Raw genomic sequence first — 20,379 nt, 5'->3', positions numbered from 1 at the left:
CAGAGCGCACCGTTTCACCGTGGAGCGGCTTAGAGCCTATTCGTCTGTCCTCAGTGCCAAACGGGGCGAAGGGACACTGCCTGTTGTCTGGACACAATGTCACTGAAAGTCGGCAGAAGTGCGAATAGATGGCTGATGAGAGAACTGAAGATTTCGGGCGTCCGACCAAGTTAATTCCGGCACCGGTTTACGAAATAGCCCTGTTGTAGAGCCGCTCCTCTGGCAGCCAGAGCGCTTCAGTCAGGCAACATTTCGGCGCGCCTTCCATCATGATGACACTGAAAATGACAACGTGCCGCGGATTCCGTGAAAAAACGGTGGTGGTAAATTGAGGTTGACGATTTCCATCGTCTGTTTTTCTGTGTGCGTGTTTCTGGTGGGTGTCATAATGAATCAGTGCGCCTTGGAGTACGAGCGCCCGTGTGTGCCTATTGTGTGCGTCCCTTATGTACATTAACAATCCAACCCTCCTGACAGAGAATCAAGTGTCCTTGTCATTCACCCGCGGATGAATGTCCCCACTCTGCCACTTTCACGCTCAGTCATCTCTTAGCCTACATAATGATATATATGGAAAATAGCACAATTGGGTGAGCAGCCTGGACATATAGGCTACACAGACAGGACTCGGTCAGTGAAGGGCGAGCTCCGTTATCTACAAAAGACAGGGAATCCGGTGCCAATATGACCGGCGTCGGAGCGATGAGGGCGGCTGTGAAGAGGAGAGGGAGGGCCTCGGGGGAAGAGCAACGTTTCAAGGACGAGGAAGGAGGAATTATACAGAAACATCTGTAAGGACAAACGAGACTCCTTAAGAGAAGAGTAAAAGTGAAGCTGCTGGCGTCACACCGGCAGGAAGGATTTAATGGATGGGGCTTTTTCCAAGGGCACTGAGGTAGCCTAAGCATGGCCACATCGACGGAGAGAGGGTGGAAATGTGAGCTGACGGCTCCGGGAGAATGACTAGAGATACAGAGACCACTCTACTTTAGTGTCTTCAATTTAACATTCAGATTGACATTGACATTCTCACCTAGCCTATGTAATCTAGACAAGTTGACTAAAGACCAAAAGGTAGTTTTCCTGAGGGGGCGGGAGTTACAGGTTAAATTCACCCTCCCTGAGCCGGGATGGATGGGGTGGCTGGAGGCGTGGGTACCCCCAGTAGCGCCGGGGGCTCTGGGTGTGACAGCCTTCCCAGACGAAGCGGAGGGGACTCGAAGCGGCGCAGTAAGGGCAGCCTGCCCTCTCCGGGCTACAGGCTGTCCCAGGCCTCACTGGAAGGGGAAAGGGGCTCCTTCGGGGCAGACAGCACCTCCTTGAGTGGACGCGGCCGCCGCCTCTCCATCATGAGCTCCTCCACCAGGGACGGCGTTCCCTTTCGCCCAGCCGGTACCCCAACCACACCGGTACCCCTGCCGCCTCCTCCGCCCTCCTCGTCTGTCACAGCCCACCCTCCTCCGCGCTCAGTGGGCTTTACCGCGTCCCGCGCCGCCCTGGCCTCCACCTCCTCCACCGGGACCGGAGTGATGGTGGTGGCCACAGGCCTAGAGACCACCACCACCACGGCCTGTAACACCACCGCCGCGGGGAGCCCTGAGATGATGGGTCAGCATGGACTGGGTTTGTTTGGCATGGGGTTAGACGGGGAGGACTACAGCACCTCCAACCAGAGCACTTTCATCCAGAGGCAGTTTGGAGCCATGCTTCAGCCCGGGGTCAACAAGTTCAGCCTGCGCATGTTTGGATCACACAAAGCTGTGGCACTGGAGCAGGAAAGACTGAAATCAGCAGGGACATGGATCATACACCCCTACAGTGACTTCAGGTATGGAGTAACACACACACACATACACACATACACACACACACAGCAGTCACTGTTGGTTTGTAAAATAAAAGCCACTTGTAGCACATAATAACACAATGTTCTTTTAGTGAAATGGATCAAAGCAAGTCAGAATTGTACTCACTTTATCAAGCAAACTTGAAGCATAATGATGGACACTTAAGCAGTCAGAGGAACAGGGAAAGAGAAACAGGTCATTCAGCAGCCTCTTCTGTTAAGTGGGGGAACAGGGAGGGGGACAACTTGGATGAGAAAGAGACATGCAGGAGGTGATAAATATAATATTTCTGGGGACACAACTGAAGTGTATATGAAGTGATGTGAGAGTTAAAGGAGAGGAGATACAATGGGAGAGTGAGTCTCAGAAGGAAACAGCGTAGAGGTAGAGGATGCATGAAAAGGCAGAATGAAAAAAGGGGGAGTGGATGAAAAGTCCTTGGGGGAACAAAGCAGCCAGAGGTAGAGCTGTTTATGGAAAGGACATTAAGTTGGTGACAAGGCCTTCAGGATACACCCCATGCAGGAATGGCAGGTCTCCATTTGTAACATAGTGAGAGCATAAATACTCTAATTGTAGCCTGTTGTTTCCAGAATAAATAGTTTCACAGTTGGCGGGAGATAGAGGTGAGGAGATGCAAATTAGGAGGACAAATTTAGCCAAGAGGCATTTGGCTGATCGGGGAGCAGTGAGAGATGTCTTCCAAGTCAGTTAGGTAAAATGTTAAGTATGTTTTCATGTGAACAGTGATGAACCCAGCACAGCATGCCCTGCTTGTGACTTCATACAAGGTTGTGTCTTCCAGAATAATTGGCACCAATTGGGGGGGGGGTTGAATGTCTGCCGGCATTTCCTTAAACAGACAAGGCCAAAACGCACGCACCCTCACATACTCTTATTATGTCACATTATTTACAGCAGACAAGCAGCCTTGGATTGGCTGCAGTTATTGGTTTGTTAGAGACTTTGCACAAGTATGCTCCTAATATGTGCAGGTGGACAGCAGAGGGAGGGACAGCATTCTTAATCTCCAGACAGACTGCAGCAACAATGGATGACTTGATTCCCAAGACTCCTGGCCCACTTTTGTCTCAGCCACACACACACATAGACACAGTCATTTCGTATTGTCTGTCAATTTGATGATCACTCACAAGTGCTGCTTATGAGTCTGCTCACAGAAGATACTGTGAATAAGGTCAGCAAGGAATGGAGAGCAGAATGGATGAAGGGGTGTGGATGGATGGATGCCCCGTTGAATCTCAGTCACCCCTGCACTTACTGATATTATTCATGCGACATATCACAAGATGTTATTAGTCCTAATTAACCCTTTGGAGAATCACAATTGAACGTTGAGCAATTATGGATGACATCCTTAAATTATTCGAGTTGAGTAATGCATTATGCATAATTCAGCCATCTAACTTTCCAGTTAAGTACCTGTAGTCTGGAGCGACGACTGAAGAGCAACTCTGTTAGGCCGGAGCGAGAGAATGAAAGGAAAGACAGATTACTTCTGAAGCCCCTTTATGTGTTTCTGTCCCGGTGTTGACCTTGAGCACAAGAGCCTGTGTGTGTGTCTGTGTGTGTGCGCGAATATGTATACTTGTATGTGTGTGTGGTCTGGCTTTATTGAGTCTCGTGATAAGCTCTCACGTCCTTCACCTCATTAAGTAAAGAGGCATATAAAGTGGAAGAGAGGGGTGAAAACATGATAGACATGCAGTCTGGCTGGGTTATGTTGAAACAGAGTTTGTGGCATTACACATATAGTAGCAGGGATTTCTTATATAATAGCCGCTTGCTGCTGTCATTGTTTGTCTGTGTGTCTGGCAGGATGATGGGTGGAAACTTGCTCAGAACTGACATCTGGCCAACTGCAAACAGGGAACCAATCACAGGCTGCTCAGGAGACACTTGGCCTCAATTACAGTAGAATTAGTGTTTGGTTTGACAACAGCTGAGCAGGTAGATGCAGGTCAGTTCTCCTCTAGCACCTGCTCATGTTCAAAATCGTATACTGATGAGGCCGTGGAGAACAGCTTTGATTGCATTTGCAATTCCTCTTTGTGTGTATGAGAGAGACTGTGTGTGTGTGTGTGTGTGTGTGTGCAGATCATGAGTGCACGTAAGTGTGTACCTGCATGAACCACACACAATACACGACCCAGTATTGCATCAGTCCGCTGTTGGGAGATCAGAAACCAGGCTTTGTCAGGTATTTAGTCTAACATGACAAACCTTCACATCATTTATAGTTTGAATCTAATGTCTTCTCTCGTCTGTTTGGTTATTTCCATTTGTTTGAGGTCAAATCAGCTGCCACATCTCAGACTACAGCTTTAACTAGTACACAGAGGCTGATTAATGTGCAGTGACATGTTCAATGTCATCCATTACGCTACTCAGTAAAATAAAACATTATTGCTGCATGCTATTGAGGTTAGATGAAAAACATTGCAACAGTGTATGTTATAGTCTGCGTGTGTGTGTTCATAGACAGGCAGGGAGAAACACATATCTCTAATGGATAATGTAATATATAGTGGAGATAAGCACTCAGATTATTTACTTAAGTAAAACTACAACAATGTAAAAATACTCTATTACAAGTAAAATGGCTTCATTTAAAGAGCTACTAGAAGTAAAGAAGTAATACCAGCAAAACTATAAAGGTAAAAATACTTCTGAAATATGGCCCCAGTCAGTAATATATCATATATAATTACATTATTAGATTGTTAATACTGATGCATCATGCATCAAGCACCATTTTACTGTTGCGTCTGTGTATCTGGTTGAGGTGGAGCTCAATTTCTCTACTTTATATACAGTTTGGTCGTTGAGTTCAGCGCACGAAAGAAGAAAAAACAAAGTTCGGCAACGGACATATGTATTTTAAGTTTATGTAAGTTTTTTTATGGGCTTTATCTAATGTTTGCTTTTTTCCCTACTGAAATAGTGGCTAATGTTACCTCTTTGGGCCTCAGAGACGTAGGCTGTTTAAAATGAAGCCATTTGGAAAGTTTACAAGGGAAATGTGTCTTACTGCTAACAGCTCTTCTGAAATGTGACAAAGCGCCCAAACTACACTGCGTTTTTGTAAGCCAATAAGTTTTAGTTTTTGTAAATTGTCATATGTTGTTTTGTGTAAAATCCTAAACTCCAAAGTAAATAGTTTCTATAACGGTGTAAAAAATACGAGATTTCCTTCTGAAATGTTGTTGATGTTGAGTAGAATTATAAAGTAGCATACAATGGATACACTCAAGTAAAGCACCTCAATACTATACTTTAGTACAGTACTTGAGTAAATGAACTCGGTAACTTTGCACCACATTAACCCTACCACAAACAAAAACTTTGATTATACATTAAGTGGCACTACCAGCAGAGTTTCAGGAGTCGGACCACACATCAATCATGTCACTCCCAACATTTCCATAAATACCCACACATCCCATCTCTTCTTCTTCGCTCTCGCATTCTGCACCTCAGTACTGTTGCAGGAGAATTGTGAGTATCACTGTTTGGAGCTGGTGTGTGGGGTCTGGGACCGTCTCGTCCTCTCTGCATGTTGTGCTAAGTATGCTAACCCACGACTTATCTAACATTAGTTACAATACTTGCTGTGTTGTTGTTCGCTCTAATCCATGGCGTTTGTCATATTGTTGGCTTTCTCCAGAATCACATACTTTAAACTGCCAATTCTTTTCTGGATTAATCGAATAATCTGTTTAGTCCATAAAATATCACTAAATAGTAAAAAAAGCCCATCACAAAGTCCTAGTTGACATATTCCAGTAGCTTGCTTTGTCCGAGAAATAATCCAAAACCCAAAGGTATTCAGTTTGAGATCATAAAGGTCTAAGGAAACCAGATAAATCCAAGAAGCTTTAGAGAATTTCAGATACATTTTTCGTTGATCGACTAATTTCTTAACAGACTAATCGTTTCAGCTCTAGTACAACATACAGTAGTAAAAGCAAAGTCTGTACATCATTATAAAATATATTTTGCCTCTTAAGAAGCTCTGTCATGTGATTTCCTCCATCAGAACATTAAGTACCACTATAAAGCACTGGAGTTAATATTTTGTATATGCATGGAATTGATAGCCATAAACCATCAGTGTTGTTTAATGTGATTTACAGAATTTTTCCTGTAATCAGACTAAACATATCATGTCCTCAAGGTCAAGAATAAATCTACAGCCTCATCACAACAGCTAGAGAATCGTTGTGTCTGTAAATAATCCCTGTATTTATTGCCAGTGATTATGAAGTGATACATCTGTCAGTATAAGTGACAAAGTCAGGGAGAAGTGTGTAGCAGAGAGATGACTCATACTTAATCTTCATCAGTCTAGCAGTAGCGTCACACCATGAGGTTGTGTTACTAAATCAGCGCTCAATAGCAATCGACCACTGAGCTGTGAGTGTACTTTCTCATAGAAAGAGTGTGTGTCTATGTGTGTGTGTGTCTGTGTGTGGAAAGGAGGAGAGAGGATGCAAGAAGAAGCAAGTCACTCAAATGGGTTAAGATGATGGATAAAGAGATTAGGAGGGAGAAGACAGAAAGATGACAGGAATCATCTCCGGATGATTGAATCGCCTCTTCTGTCATACCTTAATCACTTGCTGCATCCCAATGACAAGACTGATTCCCCTTATTTTTATGAGAGGGCTACGTCATCCAGAAATACCCTCCAGCATGAAATACGGATTGGTGAGGCCTCCCAAGGTTACTGATCATTTCCCTCCCTCTGTCTAGCTTTCTCTATTCAATTCAGTTCAGTTCTGCTTTATTGGTATTAGAGAAAAAGGATGTGCTTTATGTTGTCAAAGCATTTGCAAAGGATGAAACTGTCTTAAGGGAAACATTCACATGTACTAGGCTGGGAAAAGGCTACAAGGAAGAATCTGTACTTCTTCGGGTCCCGGGTGATCCCAAGTTCTTACTCGGCTTGGCTCAGGGGGATGTAACAAAGGGGAGACTATATGAAAAACTTAACATTACAATATGTCTATGAAAATGAGATATTAAAGGATTAACTGAAAGAAAATATGGTGCTGGTGGCAGGAGAAGAGAAAGACTAGCAAGTCTAAAAAGTGTTTGAATCTCACTGAATTCTCCTTTCAAGGGCCACCCCATTGGTTTCACACAAAGATGGCAGCTTGCGCTTCATGGAGAATATCATTCAGCTGGTAAAGACAGTGGTATAGTGTGTGTGTATAAGAAACTCACTGTTGACCTTGTGACCTTTCAACTCAGTGATGCTGAACTTTAAATGAATGTTTCTAACAATCAAAAAGTCATATTTAACTGTCATTTCTCAAAACTCATTTGTTTTTTTTTTAAGTATTTTGGTAGGCCAAGGCATTGTATTTTAAAGAATCAATCAATATTGAAGCAGCAGGGGCCGAGATATCCAGACTTATAGAGTCCAGTATGGGTCAGGCTCCAGAAGAAAGTAGTCAATCAATATACTTTACCATTCTATATTAAGAGGAAATCATACAATATATGTGATGTTGGACATCAAACAGCAACTTTTGAATGTCACTGCCATTTAATACTTATTGTTTTCTAATATCTTTCTGTAACCGTTTCACCACCACCCACGATTTATAAAAAATTTTGTAGCTGTGAACAGCTCCTACATTTCCTTTGTGCATTACATTGTGGCATTTCGTCACTTTTACAGTGTGAACATACTACACGCTACTAAAAACTTGCTTAGAATTAGTATGCATGTACGGATGTGGGACATACTGGATGACAGTGAGAATATATTTCTTAGACTTCCAGTACATATAGATAGCATAGACATATTCACATCACAACAGAAAACAATAAAACATAGTTGACCACTGTCTTTTTCTGTCTAGATTCTACTGGGACCTGTTGATGTTAATGTTGATGATGGGGAACTTAATCATCCTGCCAGTGGGCATCACTTTCTTTAGAGACGAGAACACTCCCTCGTGGATCATCTTCAACGTAGTCTCAGACACTCTCTTTATGGTCGACTTGGTTCTCAACTTCAGGACCGGCATCATCAAGGAAGACAACACTGAGATATTGCTGGACCCCAGGTCAGTGAAAGTATTAAAAGTACTGAAAGTATTAGTCATGTCAAGGTAGCATTATTTATGCGTATGTTATAGATAAAATATCAATACAGCAGCTCTGTTGCCATAAATGTTAACTTGCTTGTCACGGATGTGTGGTGAAGCAGGTTGGAGGACTCAAATGCAGGACGCAAGGCAAAGGAGGTACAGTTCAAGGGGTTTTAATAAACAAACAAACACACTTACAAACTGATTGGCAGATGACAGAGTCCAAAAACAAAGGTTGTCCAACAGAACATCCAATAACAAGCAGGGAAACACAACGAGTGAGGCTGACAACACGAGAACACACTGCAACACAGGGTAACGACATACAATGACCCGACAAGGACAAGACAGAAACACCAGGTATATATACACAGGGACTAACGAGCAGGGCGGGAGCAAGACAGGTGAAAGACATGAGGCTAACGAGGCACAGGCAGGGAGAGAGAGAGCAGGGGAAAACAGAGACAGACATGCAGAGGGATCACTGGGGTAACAGACATGACAAGGGTTACCGAACGCTAGACAAAAGACAAGACAAACCCACAAAACCCAACAGACCACAATAAAAACAAAAGTTCAAAACACGGCATGGCAGACAGGAAGAGTGTGACATTGCTCTTCTGGCTATCTGCTGCATTTGTGTTATCCATGTGTGAGATGTGAAAAGATGACAAGCAGCCAGTGGCAGAGTTTTGTTCACGTTTCAGTTCTGTTCCTGTTGAGTATTGATGACAACCATTTTACTGCCAAATTACAAATGTCACCCGGTCTTCCATTCTGCTCTAACTCAGGGCAATCCGCCAGAATTACCTGAAGAGCTGGTTCTCTGTGGACTTTGTGTCCTCCATTCCCGTGGACTACATCTTTCTGATGGTGGACAGTCTCGACTCCGAGGTCTACAGGACGGCCAGGGCACTGCGCATCGTCCGCTTCACCAAAATCCTGAGCCTGCTTCGACTGCTCCGCCTGTCCAGACTAATCCGCTACATCCACCAGTGGGAGGAGGTGAGAAACAGAGACCAGGAAACAAAGACTAGAAACAGAGAACAGAGTCGAAAGGGAACGAGGCTGTTCTAAACTCAAAATGTAAATGTAAAATATAAGTTATCACAAGCCTCATGTTTTTAGGGTAGAATCAAATCAATTTTTTTGAGTATTGTCCCAATGAGCTGGGGGAAAGGCCTTTTTATATTTGCATTTACAATAAAATCCTTGCGAAAACATAAACCCCACCTGCCCTCTCCACCAGTTCTTCTATTTACCCCACTTGCATCCATATTTTCCTCCTCCTCTTTCCCTCTGCTCAACCTCAGATATTCCATATGACCTATGATCTTGCCAGTGCCATGGTGAGGATAGTTAACCTGATCGGCATGATGCTACTGCTGTGCCACTGGGACGGCTGTCTCCAGTTCCTGGTGCCCATGCTGCAGGACTTCCCTCCTGACTGCTGGGTTTCCAAGAACCTGATGGTGGTGAGTCTCTAACCATCCATCTGCATCTATGCGGCTGTTATTTTGAACATTTTGCAGTGAACGATTTCATTGTGCAGAGAACAAAAAAGGACACGACGTTCAGTTTGAGTTAAATGAAATGCACAAAGCACTATCTCAGCTTGTTCGAACACAGTGCACGATATTTATTTCAGATGAATGCAAATCACAGATTCAGAAAGGCTCGGTTTTGGGTTATCTGTGTGTGTACAGAGTGAGGGTGTTTATCAGATTTGTCACTGTTTGCTCCTTATCTGTGTTAGTTGGCTCATGCAGTGACATATCCAGTTGGAATATGGTTGACTTTCACAATTACACAAATACTAAAGATTTTCCCATTAAAAACCTCAACAAAGAAAAAAAAATAAGGTGGAGGTGTAAACGCATGCAAGCAGTTGAAGGCCTTGGGACCTGCTGGGGATTTCTTCACGTGCATGCAGATGTACGGACACAGACACAGATCAATGCACACAGATACACAACTGTATGAATAGCTGACTCAAGTCTCAGCTGTTGCCTTGGTGACTGTTGCTAAGCAGGCTGATGCTGAGATTTTCCCCAGAGAAAGTCCGCTCATCCGATGGACCATTAACATATTTGTATAATTGGACTCACAAACAACATAAAACTGAAGGGCACACACACAAACAGAGGCTGGTCTTTCTTTCTGGTTGTCTTTAGGACATTTATTTAATAATGCATGATGACCGCCCTTTTATTTTGTGTGTGGCTTTATACACTCTCAAGCAGAGTAGGTTTGACAGTTAAATTGCTCTGCTGTTAAATGTTATGATCTTAGCTGGTGTGGCTGAGTGCCTCTGAGGGGAAAAAGCTCATGTAACCTGACTAAAATAAGAATGGTTCAATATTAGTGCGCTTTTTAATTAAGACTTGAAACTTCTTTTACCACGCTCTCTTTCTGTCTCCCACTCGCAGAATGACACATGGGGCATTCAGTACTCGTATGCTCTATTCAAAGCCATGAGCCACATGTTGTGTATCGGGTACGGTGCCCAGGCTCCAGAAGGGATGACTGATGTGTGGCTCACCATGCTCAGTATGATCGTAGGAGCCACCTGCTACGCCATGTTCATCGGCCACGCCACCGCTCTCATCCAGTCACTGGACTCCTCACGGCGACAGTACCAGGAAAAGGTGAAATGTGACGCTCATCCTTCTGTTCCTGCATCCATCTCTTCCTCTATCTTTTGTTGTTTAGCCAGTAAATCTGATTCAATCATTTTCTGTCTATGGCCGCAACTAACAAACATTTTAATTATCAATGAAGTTGTGGGATGTTTTCTCCATTAATCAATTCATCTTTTAGTCTATAAAAGCTCAGTAAAATATGGCCATCACAACTTCCCAGATCTCAAGGCGACATCTTCATATTACTTGTTTCTGTCCAAAACCCAAACATGCTCAATTTATAATATAAAACAGAGGAAATCAGGATATTGGTTTTGCAAAACTGGAACCAGTGAATGTTTGGCATTCTTTGCTTGATAAATGACTTAATTAAATGACTGTTAATTATCATAATAGTTTAATCATTTTCTGTCAAATGGTAAATCTAGTACTGTCCAACAAACTGCTCACAAGATATAGGCCTACCTGGGGTGGTCTCGAGATGATTAGTAGGATAGGTTAGAGTCAAAAACATATTTCTTCAACTTGGAAGTATTTATTTTTTCCTGACTTCTCTCAATTGATTTATTTTTCTTGCCTTTTTCAGGCCTCATATTTCAATTTGAGTCCAAAATCAATATATGCTGTAGTTTCCTGCAATGGAACAGGTGCACTGTTGCAACACCTGTCTTATGACAACTTAAAATGATGACCTAACATTTAGATTACAGCTCATTGAGTGTCTATTATGTAGACATATAGTATGTCAACTGTGACAAGGGGACACATGTCAAAAACGTTGGGAACCAGTTGACTGATCAATGTTCTTATGTTATTTGTGTTTAAAGCAAATATGCAGTGTCTAGTTGCTGGTCCCTGACCTGTGCATATGTGTGTTTGTGTGTTATTGCAGTATAAGCAGGTGGAGCAGTACATGTCGTTCCATAAGCTTCCTGCAGATGTTCGGCAAAAGATCCATGAGTATTATGAGCACCGTTTTCAGGGGAAAATGTTCGATGAGGAGAACATCCTGGGAGAACTTAGTGAGCCACTTAAAGAGGTAATACATTCCCAAACATCCACACACACCTACAAATCGCAAATGCTCTGTCCTCCAGCAAATATCTCTTCTTCCTCTTTGTCTAGGAGATAGTCAGCTTTAACTGCCGCAGCTTGGTGGCTAACATGCCGTTGTTCGCCAACGCTGATCCCAACTTTGTGACTGCTGTGCTGACCAAGCTCCGCTTTGAAGTGTTTCAGCCTTCAGACTTCATTATCCGCGAGGGCACAGTCGGGCGGAAGATGTACTTCATCCAACATGGACGAGTCAGTGTGCTGACCCGTGGCAACAAAGAAACCAAGCTGAGCGATGGGTCTTACTTTGGCGGTGAGAATATGCAGAGTTATCTAGATACGTTTAAGTTGTGTAGGAAGGTACTTGCTTGGAAGGTAGAAGATGAAGGTGATTCTAGTTCATGTTTGTGCACAAGTAGGCGTGTATTCTGTAGGGTTAATTTATCTCACAGCATTTCACTGCCTATTCTCATCTTCTACTTTTCTCCTCCTTCCATTGTCCCTCCACATTCAGAGATCTGTTTGTTGACTCGTGGACGGAGGACAGCCAGCGTTCGTGCAGATACATATTGTCGTCTATACTCTCTCAGTGTGGACAGCTTTAACGAGGTGCTTGAGGAACACCCGATGATGCGGCGTGCCTTCGAAACTGTTGCTGTTGACCGATTGGACCGTATTGGTAAAGTGTTGATTTCTGATTGGCTCATACATTTCTCTCACCATCTTGTCTGTGCGGTGACTTGCTTTTATCCATTCAGCTCTTAATTCGACAGTAACCTTGCCAAATATTCACAGTTATCCATCCGATTCTGCTAAATTTCTCTGACGCTTTGTTCTCAGCTGGAAGGTCAGAACTCATCTTTGAAAACTACCTGAATAAATAAAAGCTTAAATCATGAAAGGATGAGCAGTGTTCCCAGTGCAGAACAGAAAAACCTTGATGCTAAAACCTCAGATGTCTGCTGTATGTTCAGTAAACAACCTAGCCTCCAACAAAATAAAAGTTTTCACTCTTTGACGCCTTCCTTTTTGGGAACTTAATAGCTCAGAAAATGAAAAAAGGAATTATTTTGTCATATTGTCTCTGCTCTTTCTCCTCTACAGGTAGGAAGAACTCCATGCTTCTGCGGAAGTCATCCCAGGTTGGTTCCCTGGGGGGCAGTATGGGTCGTGGTGGAGGCCGGGGTGGAGGGGGTCCAGGAGCCGGAGGCGGCCTGGCAGGGGGCGGCCTGGGTTCCTGCGACAGCATGCTGGTGCAGCAGATTGTCAAACACGACAGCATGCCTGCCATGCAGGATGCTATTGCGGCTGCTGCTGCAGGAAGAGGTGGAGTCATGGGAGGAAGTGGCACAGTGTCTCCTCGCCCACGGCCGGTCATCTGGGCACCGCTGGTTCACGCCCCCCTGCAGACTGCGGCTGCCACCAGTAATGTAGCCATCGCCCTCATGCACCAGCAGCAGCAACAACAGCAGCAGCTACAGCAGTTGCAGCAGCAGCATGCGCTTGGAGGTGCTTTCTTCTTGCCCTCCCCTCTTGTCTCTCCCTCTCCCTCCTCCTCTTTCCCTCTGTCTCCTCCTCGTGCTCCTGTGTTACAGCCCCTCCGCCCTTCTGTGAGCTCTCTCATCGGGATGATGACGATGGGAGGGATGAGTGGTTTGTCCCCAAGAGGAGGATTTCCTGCCTCTCCCTCAACCATGGGCCCTCCTGGTGGGGTGACATCGCCCCCTATTGCCTCCTCTGTCTCGACCTCTGTCCAACAAGGAAGGACTCTTCATTACAGCCTCCGCCTCCAGGCTGATCATCCTGCTGTGATTGCTGGATCACTTGGAGCCCCGACAGGTGGAGGGCCACCAACTCCACCCCTCCACAAGGCCCCTACCACCAACTTACCTGCTGCTTCTGGTGCAACAGATGGCAACACTTCTGTGTCGGGCCAGAAGGGAGCAAAAGAAGCTCTGTTGCGCCATGGAGGAAACAGCTCTCAAGGTCTGCCAGCACTGGGCCGACTCACCCAAGAAGCCAGGCTGTTGTCGGCCTCACAGCCCACTCTGCCTCACCGCTCCTGGGCTGGACTGCAGCCTCAGCCGCCTCTCCACCGGAAGGCCTCTGGTGGTAATTTGCTGGCGGCTCCATTCCTGGCAGGGCAGTTAGCCAGGGGAGGCAGTGCGGGGATGCTGACCTCTAATGCTCCAGTTCAGTTGGTGGCACATATACCTTTTAATGCACAAACACAGTCCACAGTTCCTTTTCAGCCCATTTCAGCACATTCTGTCTCTGCAAACACAACCACATTCACACAATCTGCCCCTCACGCTGCCTCTGTACCCACACCTACAGCTGCACACATGACTTCTGCAGCTTCTTTGCCATCTTCCTCCCCTCCAAAGCACACCCCTCTCTCCTCTGCCACCCCTTCACCTGCACCCACCCCCTCGTCTCCCACACCTATACTCTCCCAGACACCTCGTCCTAAACTTATCCCAATGACCCCCTCTCGCTCTGCCTCTCCTCCTCCCTGCTCCACTCCTCCTTCAGGAACACAACCGCTGTCGCTCTCATCAACTCCTCGTCCCAAACCGATCCCTACACCCTCTCCTCGGTCTTCTTCTCCCTCTCCCTCATCCACACCGCCTCCATCTTCTGTTTCTACCCCTGTTCCACTACCTCAAACTTACGGGCCCAGGTCATCTCTTACCTCCTCTTCTCCCCCTTCCTCTTTGGTCCCCTCTTCCCCACCGCATCTCCAGAGCCCGCGAGCCAAAGCATCTAACACACCTCCTTCTGCCTCTCCATTGTCTGGTCCCAGTCCTGCCCCAACCCCAATCCCTTCTCCAATACTCACTCCCACTCAGAGTACCCGCACCCGCACTTCTACCCCCTCTCAAACACCCACACAAACAGTCACACCTGTTACTCCCACCCAGACCCTTACCCCTACACCTTCGCCCTCGCCCATCCCTATTACATCTGTCCCCTCCCTAAGTAAATCCCAGAGTCCAACTGCTTGTCTCCAGCCTTCTGTCTCTAGCTCAGCCAGAGGCCCCACTTTGAGCCAGATTTCAAAACAGGCCCCGTCTCTAACCCCAACCCAAACTACATCTCCTCCAACACCAGCTACCACCAGCTCTCTAACTAAAGTAACTTTCTCTGTTCATCCTGTAAAGCAAACCTCTCCTGTCCCTACCCAAAGCCCCATTTCAGGCTCTGGTCATTCTACCAAACCAACCCCAGTGACAGCAACCCCATCCTCAACAACTTTATGCCCAAACCTGAGCTCCTTTAACCCCTCATCTCTTACTACCACACCTTCCTCCACCACCCCCTCTCCTAGTATCCAATCTGCCTGTGCTCACCCCCCAAAACAAATGCCAACCACCACAGCTGCCCCTACTCAATCAGCACATGCAGCCGCCCCTGCCAACACCACCTCCCCTAAGGGTGGGAAAAAGGACCCTCAGCTGCCAATCACCAGAAAAGACTCAGAGGGACTTAGACACAAACTGCCCGCCAATATGTAAGAAAGAAGAGGAATAAAATCTCAAAGGATGTCGGACTAGTGTTGTGTTCACTGCTCATTAACAGAGCCATGGGTATAGAGACTTGTGTCAGAGTTTGCACCAGACATGTGGACAGGTACATCTTGTTTGCATTCACTCTAGGATGTGATTGTTTTAGAACATCAGGTGTTCATGTGACTCTCAATCATGCCATTGATCGAGGAAAAAGACTTTATGGGTCTGTCGAGTGGTTAGTACAGGCAAGGGTGGAGTCTGAATAAACATCCAAATGTATACATACATATCTGTGTTAGTGATTGTTGGAGCAAGCAGGGGAGCTGAAGTGGAAACAGCGTACACAGTAAAATGAGCTGGAAGCAATAGAGTGTCAGAAAAAAAAATATTTGAAAAGTCTCTATTTTCTTGATGGAAACAGCAATACATATGAAACCTTTGAGACACTCATAATGTGACAGGAAATTACCTACAATCTTGCTGCTGTTGGGAAGAAAACTATTATGATGTCAGGTTCAAATGCAGGCAACAGAGCAGACACTTCCTGGTTTCCAGCTCTAACTCCCTCTTGCCTCCCATTCTGCACCAAAGTGTAATATTTTCTCATCAGAATAATAATAATCATTATAAGGATATAGACTTTAAAAATCACTGTTAAGTGGATACTCGTATGAATTTTAATAATTAGGAGCAGTCCACTGGTAGTTTAGTTGTCCCAGGTGTGTGGTGTTTAGTTTTTAAACAAAGACAAGACTTTTAAACCTACATGTTCACTCTGACGATTTCTGTAAATTGTGTTTTTTGTGTGACACACAATACTGCTCTGCTGTGTACTGTGGCTCACTTGATTTTGTTCCACCCAGCTCCGTGTACTGTAAATACGTGCCTCTCTGTGGGTCTATTGTAAGCTTCCTCGCTCCTTAGTCTTTCATCCCGTGTCTGTCTCACAGCCTTTCATCTGATTTCACAGCTCTGGTTGCTAACTCACAGAGTCTCTCTCTCTCTCTCGGTTTGTCCAACACTTTGCTCTCTGCTGCCATCAGCCTCATGTTCAATTTGCCCATCCTTCTGTTTCCTGCGATGCAGTTTCAGTGCCATTTCCAGTGATGTTTGATGTTTTGTGTGGGTAGCAACAAGGCATTTCTGTCTTAACCCCTGATACCATGATGCCTAGACTATATATTAAAGGACCAAATGTTTTATTTTTTATTTATCACAGCTTTAGCTTATTGAACAGATAAAATTGCTAATAATGCTGTCACAATGATGATCTTGAGCGTGGTGATGATTATGATTATGATGAAGATGATGATATTCTTGACAACCATGATGGTGATGATGATGATGATTGTGTATATCTGGATGTAAGAATAAAGTGGATTTAGATATCATCTTGGTGAGGTGTGTTGAGGCATGAGATCATGTGTGTGCTCCCATGTGTGTTTCTGTCCTGTGGACAGGTATATTTAAAATGCAGTTACATTAACAACAGACAGGATGTATAAAAGTACTGACCATGTAGCAAATATTGCTTTTTAATTCAACCCAGACATGAATGTTGACGACTTTTGCAGAGCTGATTTGAGACACTTGATTTTTAAAAGTGGTTGCTTTTGGTTTAGTTTGAAACACTTTAATTTCAGAGGGCTTTAACATGTCACTAACATTTAACTAGAGCTGAAACTGACATCCATAACTAACCATTCCAAACCATTACAACCACTACATTTTATTACTATTAAAAATGTTTGTACTAAATTTATTCAGTTATAGTTTCTGTAAATGTTATTTGCCAACATAAAAGTCTAAATACTATTTCAAACCACAACGTCAGAAAGAACATTTTGGAGAGAACTTCAGCTTATAAAATAACCACCAACTTTTTAATTGTAGATTGTAAACTCAATGCAGGCAGCAAAACCCCTCAAATTCACAGAAAAGATATCCTGAGCATATGACCTCACTGTCCTCAGCGGCAGTTATGGCCCTGTCTGTGAGTACCAGAAACAAAATAACTACTTTTAATACCTTTGTCTAATCTTTGCAATGTTTTTGTGAAATACTACATAATATTACTTCTTTGGACCTTGACCATTTTTTTTTAATATTCTGAGAAGTTTGGAGGAGAAATGTTTAGTGGAACTGCTATCTGAAATGTGACAAGGGCCCCAACACTCTACACTTTATTGTAAAGCAAGGCAAGATTATTTGCATAGCACATTTCAGTAAGAAGGTAATTCAAAGTGCTTTACATAAAACATAAAGGCAACGTAGGGAAATATTTCAAAAAAGACATTTAAATACAATTGTAGCCAAAAATGTTGGGGAATTCCAGGGAATTATGAACAGTTCCAAATACCCTTAATCTGTAAAAATATGTCGTTTTTTTTACAAGCTTAACATATGTTCTTAATGTAAAATCTTTTCTCTGACACACTCAAACACATCTGTGGCTGTTGCAGGACTGTAATAAGCACGGCCAATCATTTAATTCGGACCAAATTCAATGATTGGCCATGCTTATTAGTGGCTTACCTGCCAGTCTACCTACCTACCTGCGCACACTCTGCCCGTGTGCTCACTGTGCATGAAAATGTTGTTTTGGGGGGGTGGCTTTGGAGGGAGGGCTGAAGGGAGGGGGTAGGATTTTTTCGGTTGGATACATTCTAAGTCTAGATTTCTCTTGCTAGTTCTCCAATGTTGCCTTCCCTTGTTTTAAATACAGTACTTGAAAAATTGTTTACTTTCCATACTGCCACTGTGGGTAAGGATTTGTTGTTTCTGTAATCTAAGTGAACTAATCCTTTAATTTGTATATTTCATTTCACTTTAGATGGATTATCAAGATACAGAGCAACACTTGAGACTCGACTTGATTCATCACTCTTCGTGATTTCTGAGGATTTGGGACTCGAGCAGTTTGATCAGGTCAAGTCAAGCAAATTTAAAATCTGAAAGCCCAATATCACAAATCACAAATTTCCCTGGAGGAGCTTTAGAATCTGCACATAATACAACACCCTCTATCCTTAGAACATAAGTTCATATTAGGAAAATCTTCAGTATCAAAAATCATCAGTGTGTGGTGAAATAACTTCTTGTGTGAGCGACCAGTCGAATATACGTAAGAACTGTTCGCTTTGATTCAGCTTCTGCAGTCCCGGCTCTGCTGCTGCTTCTGGATCCCCAACCCTAATCCTGTACCTCTCAGCAGAGGGCAGACACACTCACATCCAAGGTTAAGCTTTTGAATGTGGGGACACTTAAATCTCTCTCGCTCTTGACCAGAACAAAATGAATATCCGCATTCGTGAGGGCAGATTACAGTCTCACTGATACTGCCTCCCCTTCCCTTCCTGAAACCTCCCCTACCTCCCTCCCTCACACACATTTATTTTACCTCTCCTCTTTCATTAATGTCCAAGGGGTTTTTAACAGCCCTTCAGCCATGCAGGCGGCGATGAGAGAATTATTTTTCACCTCTGCGAGTTAAGAGGCATTAACATATTGGATTTACACTTGTTACTATTTGCACACTGTTTGAATAGTCCCTGCTGAGTATCACAAATCACCATAAATTTGACAATAAGAGGGTGATTGCCTTGTAGCTGTAAATGTTATAGGTTTTTTTTTTGTTTCGCTGTTTGGAAATTGCACTGACATTTTTAATTAAGGGAGTGAAAAGAGGTTGAAAGCTGTTTTTGTAACTATGCTTCTACATTTCCACTGTGCAGAAATAGAGCATTTTTGTAGTGGAGGCCTCAGTTGAGCAGCCTGCTGGCTGTACAGTGACCACTAGATGGTGATGACACTTTAATTATCAGATCAACACAGCAGGAAGAAGGAGCATCTTGCACAATAGCTCCATTTATATTGCTTAAGTATGTATCTGTGAGCGAACAGGAAGGCCATTTAAATTATGGGAACTTTGTGAAGAGGAGAAGCCACTGTGGAGCAAGGAGACAGAGGTTAATGATGGCAGAGCAGCCTGGATTACTATAGCCATAGAGGTGGGGGGATAAACAGGTCTGTAATTGCTGCCTGTCATTCTGAAATAGACTCAGAGGGAAGTCTTTACTCTGAGGCTGCACTGGAAACAAATTAGAATGGCAGGACGTTTCAGGGGCTGAAAACTTACAATTATGAGTATTTTACTCCTTATCATACTACATTGTTGCATTACATTGTAATAGCAACAGTCTGTGTGTATTTATGCCGCAAGTTTAATCTCTGCATTGACATAATCCTCAATTCCTTCATCCACAAACAGAATGAAGGGTTCTCTCTGCAAGTTATTGTGCTTTAAAAAAGTGGTTCCCAGCCTTTAAAGTAGTGCAATGTGTAGTCAAGGCCCTTTGTCACAGGCAGTAATGAACACAGATATTTCACTAGAGTAAAAGTAGCATTACCACAGTGTAGAAATGCTCTGTTACAGGTAAACGTTCTGAATTCACAACGTTACTTAAGCAAAAGTATTAGCATCAAAATATATTTAAAGTACCAAAAGTAAAAGTGCTCATTCTGCAGCATGGCCCATTTCAGAATAATATATATTATATTCCAGGAGTATAATTATTGATGCATTGAGAACTTTAATGTTGCAGCTGGTAAAATTGGGGCTAACTTTAGATACTGCTGGGTCTCTTAATCAATAAAAATACATCATAAATTAATAGTAGGTATTTTTTGTATTAATAAATGTAATGTGTAAAGTAACAAGCAACTATGTCTTGCCTCTGAAATGTAGTATTGTAGATGTAGCATAAAATGTAAATACTCGTGAATTACAAGTACCTCAAAATTATACTCAAGTGCAGTACTTAGTTAGTACTTAGTTACGTTCCACTGGTCACAGGTTGCATATTGCATATCAGTATCAGTTGTTGCCTTTTTTAATAGTTTTTAGGGGCCTGGGGAGATTGAAGTATCCAGTTTCACAATAAAAGACAAAAAGTCCGGAAAAATAAACATAATTTGTGTAGCAGCAGAACCCCCCCCCCCCCCACCACCCCCATTTACTATCTTGTTAATTATCTCAGGGCCCCTTATATGTATCTTGCGACCCCTTGGTTGGAAAACACTGCTTTAACACAAACTAACTGGAAATAAGTTGCATTTATGGAACAAATGCTATGTAGCATACTTTACACGCCTTTTTCTGGTAGCACAACCGCAGAACAAGCACAGATTTAAGGTTAGG

At 43.7% G+C, this 20,379-nt stretch overlaps 1 protein-coding gene across 1 annotated transcript; it reads left to right on the top strand.

The window, feature by feature from the left end:
• The first annotated feature begins 1,130 nt into the window (after positions 1-1,130).
• LOC123968072 (potassium/sodium hyperpolarization-activated cyclic nucleotide-gated channel 1-like) lies at positions 1,131-16,542 on the top strand. Its single transcript, XM_046044555.1, has 9 exons — positions 1,131-1,828; positions 7,742-7,948; positions 8,764-8,977; positions 9,286-9,447; positions 10,402-10,620; positions 11,507-11,653; positions 11,740-11,980; positions 12,182-12,346; positions 12,772-16,542. Exons 1-9 carry the CDS (start codon positions 1,131-1,133, stop codon positions 15,183-15,185), a joined length of 4,467 nt encoding a protein of 1,488 aa, XP_045900511.1. The 3' UTR covers positions 15,186-16,542.
• The last annotated feature ends 3,837 nt before the right edge of the window (positions 16,543-20,379 follow it).

The sequence above is a fragment of the Micropterus dolomieu genome, linkage group LG03 (genome assembly GCF_021292245.1).
Source record: "Micropterus dolomieu isolate WLL.071019.BEF.003 ecotype Adirondacks linkage group LG03, ASM2129224v1, whole genome shotgun sequence".
Classification (NCBI taxonomy): Eukaryota; Metazoa; Chordata; class Actinopteri; order Centrarchiformes; family Centrarchidae; genus Micropterus; species Micropterus dolomieu.
The sequence above is the reverse complement of the archived record's forward strand: the minus strand, read 5'-3'. Positions and strand labels throughout refer to the sequence as shown.

Excerpts from the sequence above, each read along its gene's own strand:
- LOC123968072 (XM_046044555.1), top strand. The coding sequence starts at position 1,131 with ATGGATGGGGTGGCTGGAGGCGTGGGTACCCCCAGTAGCGCCGGGGGC. Across the intron at positions 11,654-11,739 it reads TTAGTGAGCCACTTAAAGAG|GAGATAGTCAGCTTTAACTG; the intron begins GTAATACATTCC and ends CTCTTTGTCTAG. Across the intron at positions 11,981-12,181 it reads CGATGGGTCTTACTTTGGCG|AGATCTGTTTGTTGACTCGT; the intron begins GTGAGAATATGC and ends CTCCACATTCAG.